The 13029-nt window shown below is 37.5% G+C and overlaps 1 protein-coding gene across 1 annotated transcript in view; it reads left to right on the top strand.

Moving 5' to 3' along the window:
• The window catches only part of LOC139935858 (serine/threonine-protein kinase Nek9-like), a 40231-nt gene that overhangs the window by 15658 nt on the left and 11544 nt on the right, over nucleotides 1–13029 (top strand). Inside the window, exons 18-22 of the mRNA XM_071930472.1 lie at nucleotides 5–178; nucleotides 1360–1422; nucleotides 2183–2376; nucleotides 3060–3437; nucleotides 4110–4163. Coding sequence (XP_071786573.1) covers nucleotides 5–178; nucleotides 1360–1422; nucleotides 2183–2376; nucleotides 3060–3437; nucleotides 4110–4163 — 863 coding nt within the window. The remainder of the gene's footprint in view (nucleotides 1–4; nucleotides 179–1359; nucleotides 1423–2182; nucleotides 2377–3059; nucleotides 3438–4109; nucleotides 4164–13029) is intronic.

Here is a 13029-nt window from a genome sequence, read left to right as displayed (position 1 = left end):
GCAGATAATGAAATCTTCTCCTTTGGGAATGTGGACAGTGGAAGGCTTGGCATCCCAGTTGACCCAGTCCTTACCCACCGCAAGAAGATGTCTGTACCAACGCCAAAACCAATGTTTGGTTCTCTCCACTTTGTGTCCGATGTGTCGTGTAGACACTGGCATTGTATTGTAAATGTTGGTGAGTGCTGTCGACAAATCAGATCGCCTGAACCTTTTCATTTTTAGTATCATTACAATAATAACAGGGTAATGTTACGCACTTTTAAACTTTGTATTAAAGCCATTGGACACTTTTTGAACAGAAAAAAAAAACAAGTTCACAGATTTACAAATAACCTACAGGGTTTACAGAAGGTAATGGTGAAAGACTTCTCTTGAAATATTATTCCATGAAATGCTTTACTTTTGGAGAAAGCATTAAAACAATTATCAATTCTCAATATCGAGAATTACGGATTTATTTTAAACACATGTCATGACACGGTGAACATGCGCAAACAAGGGTGGGTTTTCCCGTTATTTTCTCCCGAATCCGATGACCGATTGAGCCTAAATTTTCACAAGTTTATTGTTTGATATATAAGTTGTGATACACGAAGTGTGGGCCTTTGGAAAATACTGTTTACCGAAAGTGTCCAATGGCTTTAAAAAAGTGTGTCAAAAACCAGCATCCACACTTAATGTGACCAAACAGTAGGGTATAAGAGATCAGTGTGTGCATTCAAGCAAGTCCGGCAATACGATACACTCTCAATAAGTTTAACTAATCAATTACGGATGTGAAGCCAAGGACTCTCAGAAAGTGAAGTTTCAGTTCTAGAAAACCACAGAGAAACATGAGGTAGAAGGCGAGGGAAGACACCACTGCGCCAGCCCTACTGCCCAAGTGATGGTGGGCTCAATAGACTCACTGAATCAGGGTGCACCCACTAGAAAAGCGTGGGGCTCATCCATGTTCAGAGAGGAGAAACCCTCTCTTATGTCTACAAGTGGAATAGACCGATCCATTAAGCTCCGCCCATTGCGAATGGACCAATCACACTGCAAAGAAGGTCCGGCAAATAAAGTCCGACATGCGTGCGCGTATGCTTGGCGCGTGCGGTAGAGTTGTGCAGAAAGGCATTGGAGAGGCTCACGTGTTCTTGCTCACACGTGCGTCGTGGGCGGAGCCTAATGGATCAATCTATTATATTCAGTTACTGAGTTCAAATTGATGCAGTTGATGACGGTTGTAATGTAGTATTTCTCCCATAAAGGCAAAGTTTGCAGTGCTTTGTTCGAGGTGTGTATGGTGGAGCGTGTCATGCAGTTTACCTTATCATTATTAACACTAATAACTTCTCTCCCACTCTTTTACAGAAAAAGTCCTGAAATCTAAAACAATTCGTTCACCACACCAAGACAGCTTCATTTTAAGTAGAGGTATGTACTGAGTGATAAAATGTACACACAAAAGTACTGTGTTATTTTAACCAATTCGGTATTCTGAAAAAATGTCGGTGCCCACCTCATTATTTTTTGGGACAGGACAAAAGCCTTGAATCAGGGGTTTCGCACTATTACGCGGAAAAGGATTTTACAAGGCGTGTCTTCCAGAGCCTCTTTGATAATGAGCATGGTAGGTGCCTGCCTAATGCTCGCTACACAAATGGAAACACTGGTGGGTCAGCTGCCAGAAAATTATTGAGGGAAAATCCAAAGTTATTCTGGGTGTTGTGTTAAAGGCACTGTACACGTTTGGTAATTGCCAAAGACCAGTGTTCTCACTTGGTGTATCCCATCATAAGCATAAAATAACAAGCCTGTGAAAATTTGGGCTTAATCGGTCATCGAAGTTAAGAGAAAATGATGACAGAAAAAACACCCTTGTTTGACGAATTTGTGTGCTTTCAGATAGGAATAAAAGACTCCTAGCTAGAAATCTTTTATTATGTTAGTGAGAAAATACCTCTTTCTCAAAAACTACGTTTCTTCAGAGGGAGTCGTTTCCCACAATGTTTTATACTATCAACAGCTCGCCAATGCTCGTTACCAAGTCAGTTTTTAAGTTAATATTTGTTTTGAGTAATTACCAAACGTGTACCTTTAAAGACCTTTCTTCTGTAACATTTCAAGGGACACCGAGGCAATTGTCTCTGCTGCCCCCATGTGTCTGTCTGACTATTGACTTTACTCCAAACAGATTCCCGGATATCGGATACGAGTCAGGACGACAGCGTCTTCACTAATGCCAGTTACGACACCTCAGATAACGCTGCCAGTGAGGTTGCTTCAACTTGCAATGATGAGGAGCAAGATGGACTGAGTGTGACCGACTCTGGTTGTGATACAAACTCTGGAAATAAAGACAATAGTATGCCTCCATGGCTAGTAGCGGTGGGTATTCAATTCAACTCAATATTACATTGATTTCCATACTGAACAGTATACATGTTTAACATAAAGGCAAAAAGAAAATTTTGTGTAGCCAAAATCCTAATAAGTAAACTTGACTTGAAAAACAATGGCACTCCGCTACAAGGCTTGTAGCGGAGTGCCTTTTCTTCTTTTTTTCAAGAGAAAAACAAAATACACAATTAATTAAATAAGGAACTAAATCACTAGTTAATGTATTAATGACAAGACTGTACAATTGATCTGATGAGGACAAATGATCTGACAAGGAAATTGAGGTAAGAGGTGACTAAAAACTTTAAATCTGCCATGAGGAAGATACTCTTTGAAAGAGTTCCTAAAAAAACACACAGAGATTTTGGACTTAATTGATTGGTTGTTGCTATTCCAAAAACCGGGACCATAGAAGCAAAGAGAGTTCTTGTGCTGAGATGTACGTGTAAAAGGAATGTATTGTATTTCTGATAAGGTCTATCTTTACAAGCAACTTGGGTTTTGGCTTTGAGCTGGATCGAGGCAACTTGGAGGCAACCAATTGCAGTGCATGCTGAAGGACCAGTTTGGTAGCACATGAGTTGTTTTGTAAATAATGTCTTTGGATCACAAAGAAAAATATGTGAACATTTAGATGTGAATTATGATTATTTTGTTCTTATAAATTTCAGGAGTTGGAAGATGCTGAGTTTATTCCCATGGAGAGCAGAGAGCCCCCAACTCCTCAAATTCTAGCCCCCAATCCTCAAAACATTCCTCATGTGGACCATCCCACCAGCAACGACCACCCGGACCTCGTCTCCTCAAGCCTCTCAGCTTCCCAGAACCAGAAGTCGCTGAATGCGAGTTCCATCTCCGTCGGGTTGCCTAGTAGCGGCAGTCACCCTCCTCACCACGGCCTTCCCCCATCGGTGCCTCCACTGTGTCTGGATGGTCTGTCGGGGTCTGGGGACTCGGTGAGGCTTCAGATGATCCGAGACAGAGTGAGGGATGAGGAGATTGAGGCGCTGAATGAGAGACTTATATACCTGGAGGCTGAGAATAAGAGGGTGAGTATTCTTTAGAAAATGATTATCTTGATGCCAGTATGGATTGTTGAACAGCTTCTTGAGCAAAATTAACAGGAATGCCTTTTAAACTTGTTTCTAATGTGTTTGTATATCATTTAAATATGTTTGATATATTTTGTACACTTCTGAATTTTCATTATTATTGATCAAAATATTAGTATTTTGAAAACCTACACTTCTGCTGTTGCGTCAAATTTACAACACTTTCACGTCATGTGGGGGACGTTGCTTTGTTACACCCCCATGTTGCAACAAAGGGGCTATACAAAACAGAACTCTTTACCTTTAACTCTTCAGTGACCATACTGACTTCAAACTGCTGCCAGATTTGACCTACTTCAACTCAACCAAAAATGGTCAAAGTAAAGTTTGTGACCTGAATTGAATTTGTCAAATGTTTCCCATGTTAACATTATTTTGTATCTATGTTTCTAAAAACAAATCTTAGTTTTTCAAACACTTTTATAACAATTTCTTTAAAAAATAAATATATAAAACCATGTATTGCCCATACATGGGCATTTGGTGATGATTGTACAGAAATGAATGGTCTCAAGGGTTAGAGGTATAATTTTAGTTGCAGTGCTGCAAACATTCAAAGTCTCGCACCTATAGTCACCCTGAATTAATGGTGTATTTTCCCCCTTGCAGTTACATCAAAAGGTAGCCAACCAAGACAGCAAGATTGACCAGTTGGAAAGAAAGGTACGTCAATATGAGAGCTCAAACCTTGGCAATGAATCATGAAATCATTCTTTATGATGTGGTATTTATGTTCAAATAGATTTGCCCACCAGGGCCCAATTTTATAAAGCTGTTAAGCAGAAATTGCAAATTGTTTTGCTCAGCAAAAAATTGAGTGGGGAACCAGCTGCTACAATGTAACTTTATGGAATTTTGGCTGGTTACCTGTTTCTGCTTAGCAAGATTTTTTCTGTTATTGACAATTTTTTGGTGCTTACAAGCTTTATGAAAATGGGCCATGGACTATATTTAAGTGCATTGCTAAGCACAAACTCTTTGAGAGAAAAAAACACATCAAATAATCACTCAGCCAGTACAGTTTGCCAGCTGATGGTTATTGTTTGTGTCTTGCAACACACTGAGCTTTGAAGTGCAGATAACATTGTTATCAAGCACTTCTTACCGACTTATTACATACACCCATTGCATAGGCCACTAAGGTCAAAGATTGAAAAGTGCAAGCATACATGCCACGCACAACTCTCATCTAGGTCTTCCTTTGACCTAAATGAGGGCACTGTTTGAGGTCTTTGCAAGGGGTCTATCAGAGTTTGGTCGGAAACTGAATCTATTGAGTGAGTCACAAGTACACTGCAGTGTCTTGAACAGTTTATTCCAGTTTACTGAAGTATTGAACACCCCAAGATCACAGTTCTCAGCTTACAGAGAATCTTTCTCACTTTTGTGGGAGAGTGTCACATGTACCTGTGAACTTTATTTGTCTTTCTAAAAGTCAATCCGTAGAGGCACTGTGTGCACATCAATCTCAACCCTGCAGGAAGGCTACACACCATTGGGTCCAATGGAAATAAAACATTCATAGTTATTTCCCCATGACTTGAGGATATGAATATTATTAATTTTTGGTTTTACCCATATACGCCAATGTGTGTTAGCACTGTTAACTCAGTACTGGCTCGATCTCTGTGAAAAAAAAAAAATCATAGGCATATTACTCGAGTGGGATTTGAACCCACGACCTTTGCAATTCTAGAGCAGTGTCATACCAACTAGACCTCCAAGATTGCCCGGTAGCTAGAGGCAGTTTGAATCCTATTTTTTAGCAGCGGGTACTGCAGCACTTTAGATTTTACATTTGCCGGACCAATGTTTGGCCTTCCTGTAGGGATCTATGTGAGAGAGATAAAGATATACATTTAAAGATTTTTTCTTAATTTATACGCTGTTGTGCAATAATATCATGCAGTCATTGTGAATCACAAGCTGCTAAAGTTTGCTTTTTGGTGATGGGAAGCTTGCAATAACAACCGAGTGTATCGTTTATGCATAAAGCAATATTGTAAGCATTACGGACTAAGAATTGGATAGCAGAGCCACTAGTCTACAAACAATTGAATTCTGCATGAGCATTGTAAAACAACTAAGGCCAAGTTTGAGTTAGCTGTCGTCAGGTGTTTTTCTACGGCTTGATTGCATGTCAATATGCATTGAGTGGTTTGCGGTCACATTGTTTGAATATCTCTTTTGAGTCGTATTGGTTCTGAAAAGAACCGATGGTCATTTAAAAACTTAGTATGTTTGAAAAGAACTCTGTCTTACTAAGCAATGAAGAAGCTGTGTATACTAGAAACAGGTTACCAGCTAAAATGTTGATGTGTTAAATGATTATTTGTGGCTGGTCCACTGCCTTCTGCTCAACAACAAAGTAATATTTTTTTGTTTAGTAGATCTATCAAAAGGAGCCCAGTGTGCAGTTGGAGCCATGTACTTGACTCACCTAAGTGCTTGCAAATACTTTGCCCCTTTGGGAAAAGGAGCAGACATGCTTTGGGTTATGAGGTGCACTAACAGACAATCGCTTTCTGGGCGTTAAAAAAAAAACGCTTTCTGTCAAATGGCATTTGCATTTGCCTGTCTTTGAACATGATAATGTTTTTCCATGTGTTTATATATGGTAAGTGGCCTGGGGTCCAATCTAGTTGCAGGTGACAACAAGGTACAGGGACTTTGGGGTATGCTTATCTTGTAGTAGCCTCTTATGTAAACTTGAAATAGGCCACAGGTACCAGTATGTGCCTCCAAGCAAAAATATTCAACAGAACTGTCCAGCTTCAGCCACAGTAGTTTTACTGACCTCTTACTTGCTTAGCCATTGCCCATTATGCAGTTGTTGATTTGGCATTTAGTTCAGATTGTACTAGTTGTTCTGGTAAGCATTGTTGGACCTTCTTGTGCTAAGCAGCTGTAGGAAACTGTGACTTATTCAGGGCCATTTTATAGCAGGATTTTCCTCCATGTATAAATATCTCTTAATAGTAATCCAAAGAGGGCCCCTTTCCCATTTTAATATGATTTAAACCATGTGAGTTGTGTAGCAATACTTTTATCGATTGGTCCCTTATACCTACATGTACGTCCCTTCGGTAGAAATTTGTCGTCACAAAGTGCTAACAAACAGATTATCTGAAATAATTTTTTCAAATTCAAAAAAAAGGTCAAAAAGATATTCTTTTTATTGTTATTTTTAAATAATATACTTTTGAATGAAAATCAATTTGACATACATTCTTTAAACAGCTTGATTGATTTGATTCAACAAAATGTCTTCAAAGTCATGAAACATTTTTCATATGGACGGGTTCTTTCTCTAAAGCTACCTTTAATATTTGTCAATTTCATACTTTGCTTTTAATTAATCAGTTAGTTTCACGGAAACAACATCAAGCCATCCGTCATGTTGTATTATCTTTCTCATCTGTCATAACATTCTGACCAATGTTAAGTCATTACCTGATGTTCCAATCTTAGTTTTCTGAAATTGGATTGGTACCCGCTCCCGACATTGTCACAGATGTTCCTACATGAGTGACAAGTACAAGAGCCTGTCCGGGCGTAATGTGATACACAAGCTAGAGATTCTGTTACATGTAGAAGTAAGAGGTAGGGTCATAGATTGGTTTTTGTCAACGTAATACTGATTAATTGGCAACATTACAAAGAAGGATACAATGGAAGTCACATGTGAAAGTTTCAGCTGAATGCAGTGTGCACTTGATAAGAAAACAGCAAAAAAAACTGTCGCAGTATTTCCACAAGAACGTCCAAATCCATCCTCGTTTAGCGAGGTAACAGCGGGTTTCAACCTCATCTCTGGCTGGAGCTATCACAGTTGACACCAAACCCAGAACAATCTGAAAAACGATTTAAGCACGAATCTTTCTTGGATTAAAATGTTTTGGGGTGAAAAAATTTCAAACTATAATTCTTTGGAGGGAAACCATTCTCAAAAAAGTTTCTACAATCAACAGCTGCAGTTCTTTTCACCTAGGAAGTTTTTATTGTCATTAACTTTTGGGGTGTTTGCAAATCCATGACCCTACCTTTAAAGATAAGGCCCCTCAACTCGCAATGGCGGTTTCATTCATTACAAACAAAACTGTTGCCTTATCCTGCAAAGAAGTTGCCCAAATAGAAACACTTGTGATAACTTGTGATTTGGGGTTGCTTTTTTAGTGCCAGTGTGATAGTGGTTTTCGGGGGTGATAGCGGTTCTCAGAGTGAGAGCGGTCTATGGTGAGAGAGCGCCCTCTTGTGATAGTAACAGGGGAGTTTTGAACCAAGACTAGTGCCAATGTAGTACATGTTATATTGCATGACATGTGTAAAATCTTTGGTCAAATCACCTATTTGTTTCCACCATATATAGTTTATCAGCCAGTAGAAAAGCTACTTTTTGTGCATAATCAGCTGGGCCCAGATGAAATTGGGTCCAGATAGTTGTTTGTTCACTCTTGTTGATGCACATTTGTCTGAGGATAGAAAGCGAACCAAGAGTGTCCTCAGTCGGTCATACCAACCAGATCCCTATGGCTTTAAGTCGACAGAAATTACTGTTGTAGATCTGCTTAATCAAGGGCTTCTCTTTATTCTCTATTATTTTGTATTTGTTTGCGACGTCCCTATTGGTTTTGTACACCAATGTGAAATTCTGACCAAGCACCAGATACTTGTTTGCTTACACTTGTTGATGGCACTTAACCAGGACTTCCTGTTGATCTCTTTTGTGTGTGTGATCAAGCGAGGACATTAGCCTTTTGTTATAAGTCATTTGTGTGAATCCGAGAATGACCTAAGCACACAAACAACTAGTTATTCAAGCCTAACTTAATCAGGGTCGAAATGCTCACTGGATCACTGGACAGTTCTTTAGTAATGGGTCAGTTTTTTTAGTAATGGATTAGTCCGATTAGTAATGCCACAATAAAACAAGTCCTTCTTTTCTGGTGAATCACAAAGACATTTCTTTTTGGAGTACAGTCAAGATTAATTGATGACAGTTATCATGTATGGCATACGAAGTGAACATCTTTCAAGGACGTACACGACTTAAGTATTGAAGAGTGAAAATATTAATGCGATTTGCACATTATAACTTCTGTAGTAGAAGTGTCATGGTGGAAAACTTCCCTTGAAAAATTGTGCAGAAATGCTATGATTTCTGAGGATGAAGTTAAATAACTAAATTTGATCTCACAAAGTCCAAAGCCTCATACTTGAAAACAGTGAAATCTAAGGGTTTTTCTCTCTCGCTATTTTCTTGTGATTCCAATGACCGATTGAGCCTAAACATCCACAGTTATGTCATATTTTGACTTGGCAATTTGAACTTTTTATCAGATATTGAGGGCAGTTGACAGGTGTTGGAAGATATTCACAGAGGAATTTTAAATATTTTTAGACCATGAGCACTTTTATGGATGCCTGCGGCGTTACACATTAAAATTATTATTATTTTTGAGTCTACAACATTGCAAACACTTTGCGTATATCCGACAATGTCATAAGATATGTGAAACAAAACTGTTTGTTCCATTAAAAGTTTTAGAACTTTGTGGTCAAGTAAAGTGCATTTATATTTAAAAACATGTAAAAGGTTGTAGTGTCAACTTTAAAGCCATTATACACTTTCGGAACAGGAAAAAAAAATAAAAGTACACAGATTTACAAATAAGTTACAGGGTTTACAGAAGGTAATGGTGAAAGACTTCTCTTGAAATTTTATTCCATGAAATGCTTTACTTTTTGAGATAACATTAAAACAATTATCAATTCTCGCTATCGAGAATTACGTGCCATGACACGGCGAAACGTGCGGAAACAATGGTGGGTTTTCCCGTTATTTTCTCCCGACTCCGATGACCGATTGAGCCTAAATTTTCAAGTTGTGATTCACGAAGTGTGGGCCTTTGGACAATACTGTTCACCGAAGTGTCCAATGGCTTTAAACAAACCGTTTCTTGTTAAAAGAGTATGTGTTAAACAATATACTTTGAAGTAATTGTATTTGAAACTGATTATTTTGTTGGAAGTTATGCTGTGGCTTGAATTGTTTTAGTTAGTCAAATTTCTGGAAAATATGTACAAGGTGTTTTGTTTTTATTTTTTAAACTATTAATTTGCTCAGAAATGAGTATCCCTCAAATACCTAGTAACTAGGTTGGCAATATTTATTATGTAAGTTCTTTTAGTGAGCATGTAAATTGTGTACATGTTGTATCTGTTTCATATTATGTATGTGTTAAAATATGTAAAAAGCAAATTTTGTGTACAATTCTTCAAAATATATATACAGTATTATAAACTTTTTGACTTCATAAGAACATAATATACATACAAAAATTAACTTTCAAGAATCATGGCATTATCAAGACAATCAGTAAAAATTCCATTAGTAATCATGTACTTATGAAATAAGTTTTTATCTATTTTTTAAAACTTGTTTGTAATACCAACTTATAAACCATAGAGAAACTGACTATTTTCAAATTTGACTATTTTCCAAATTGGGCGATTGCTACAGAGAGTCCTTATTAAAGGGAAGGTATACGTTTGGGGATTGTCAAAGACCAGTCTTCTCACTTGGTGTATCCCATAATAAGCATAAAATAACAAGCCTGTGAAATATTGGGCTCAATCAGTCATCGAAGTTGAGAGAAAATGATGAAAGAAAAAACACCCTTGTTGGACGAATTTGTGTGCTTTCAGATAGGAATAAAAGACTTCTAGCTATAAGTCTTTTATTATTTTATTGAGAAATTACCTATTTCTCAAAAACAACGTTACTTCAGAGGGAGTCGTTTCTCACAATGTTTTATACTATCAACATCTCTCCAATGCTCGTTACCAAGTCAGTTTTTAAGTTAATATTTGTTTTGAGTAACTTCCAAACGTGTACCTTCCCTTTAAGGAACCCATCAAACACCCCAGTTTCTGTCCACCGTGGATACTAAATGCTCAGATTGAAATTTCATTGCAAAGTGTTGCGCTGTATGATGTCGTCAGTTTTTTTTCTGTCATTGATGTATAGGATTTTATTGAATTCATAATTAATGTTACCTCAGGGTGATTGAGTAAAAAGTATTACAAATGGTAATACAAATTATACGGCAGTATTTGTAAGGCGCTGTTTGTCTGGCGACCCAAATCATTGCTCATTACATTGATCTGTTTTTAGTTTTCTGCGTGGGTTCTGTGTGGTTGTTTGTGTGTACGAAATATATTTCTTTGTTCCACATCAAAATAGCATGATGGAAAATTTACCATTAATTTACAGACAACCAGCCATCCTTATCATGCACTTTCTGGTTATCAAACCGAGGGATCGCCCAAAAGCAGGCACTTTGACCTGTCTGTGTTGAAACTTGTGTCTCTCATCTGCTTACAAAATGGCAAACCTTTTGACTCAGAAACCAAATCGGATAATATTATGAAAAGGGGATTCTTCATAGACCCCCTCTGTGAGCAGAAAACCTCCCCTCTTACACACATGTATATTTCATGATAACGGCCCCCATGCACTCAGAATGTACTGATTGTACAGTTGCTTGTTTTTTGTAGCTAAAATTGAAACAAAAGCATTTTGTTTTTCAGACCCCAATTTTGGGGTCTGAAAAACTGGATTTAAGCTCATATTTACAACTCCACCCCACCAAAATGCAAAATTATTTCAAAAAACCTTTTATATCACTACAAAGTATCATCCTTGGCCTTCCTTGAGAAAAAAAAATATTGCTTTAAATATCACCCTTGTGCTATTTTTGCATCATGCATTACAGTATGTTTTTAGAACTTGCAAAATCGACATTTTTACCCTATTTTTGGACCCCCAAATGTCAACTTGCCAGGGGTCTCAGAAAATTCTCCTTTCGGCTGTGATTAGGGCAAACATTGGTTTTTCCATATCTGGTGTCAAAAACTTGGGCAATTGTATCCTGTTGTGACAGTACTGCCTCAAAACTAGACTTTTTTCCCAAAAACGTGAAAAATGCCTTTTTAAAGGTCTTTTCACATAGTATCGATAAACGTATCCACGGTAAAAAATAAGGAACATTTTTCTTATACTTTGTGGGTGGTAGGGACCTGGGGTCCAAATAAACAGCGTTTACATTTCAAATCATAATATAACACGTTGCCATGGTAACAGTTTATTTGTTTTTAGGCCACTTTAGGCCGATTTGGGGGTCTGAAAAACTGTGTTTTAGTTAATATTTACAACTCCACCCCACCCCACCAAAAAACAAGCATATTTATGAAACCTTTTCCATCACTATAAATTATCATCCTTGGCTTTACTTGAGACAAAAAACTATTGCTATAAATTTCACCCTTGTGGTGTTTTAAGATCGTGCATTAGAGTATGTTTTTAGAACTTGCAAAATCCACATTTTTACCATATTTTTTGCACTCAAAATTTCATTTTTGCAGGGGTCTCAGAATATTTTCCTTTCGGTTTTGATCACGGCCAAAACTTGTCTTTTTATTTCTTTTAAGAAAAACCCGGGCAATTGCATCCTGATGCAACAGAACTGTTTCAAAAATAAACCCTTTTCCCCGAAAACATAGAGCAATGCATTTTGAAATATTTGCTTCATTTTGAATTTATAACATTAAGAAGTTAGTAATAATTCCATCAATCTGGCAGTTTTTCATAAGCACTCTGTAGGCTTAGTGCATTACCAAACATTGATCAGGACTTGTTAAAGACCTAAATCTAAGAATTTGCCCCGGCCCCACCCCGGCCCCGGCCCAATCATATTTCTTGACATTGCATAAAAAAATAAAAAAGTTTTGTGAACAGCGCCTCTTTTTTGAAAGTCACATTTTTTAATTTCCCTTGCACATCAAGAAAGTTTGTACTGTCTTAATTTATTACTGGTCCTCAGAATATTTCCTCTTTGGTTGTGATTGGGCTATCATTATGGTTTGCATGTCTGCTGGGGAGAAACACTTTTATTGTATTCTATTGTGACACTTCTGCCTCAAACATGGTAATTTTTCCAAAAACAAAAAAAATGCATTTTGAAGTTATCCCTTAGTTTGAATTGATAAAAAACAAAAACGAGCATGCTTGTTAAAAAAATATGGCACTGTTTCCATGTTCTTTAAGTAACATATAAAAAGTTTATAACCATGCTTTGCCACTGAGAGTTCTTGTTTTGTCATGACTGCTTTACCTAGTTGTACAGGTATGATTCACATCGCAAGAAGAGAAGTAGTGCGATGAGCATTCTTTACCATTCTTGTGTATACATTTGTACATGGCCTTTTAACAGTCTTCTTGGTCCCCTGCTCGCTACCAAACTAAACATTTTCATCCCTATCAGAACAAAGAGGCTCTAAAAGTGAGCAAGTACTGTGTCCAAATTCAACTGCTTTGGCCTTCTGTAAGCAGTTCCCCCAACCATGGTGGGGTTCCTTTCAATTGTACTGTTGCAAACAATAAAAGAGTTCAGCAGGTAATGTTTGACAATGTTTTTTGTTGATCTTTCTCAGAGACATATATGCTAATTATGAACTAGTAAAATAG

This window comes from Asterias amurensis, chromosome 1 (genome assembly GCF_032118995.1).
Source record: "Asterias amurensis chromosome 1, ASM3211899v1".
Lineage (NCBI taxonomy): Eukaryota > Metazoa > Echinodermata > Asteroidea > Forcipulatida > Asteriidae > Asterias > Asterias amurensis.
The sequence above is the reverse complement of the archived record's forward strand: the minus strand, read 5'-3'. Positions and strand labels throughout refer to the sequence as shown.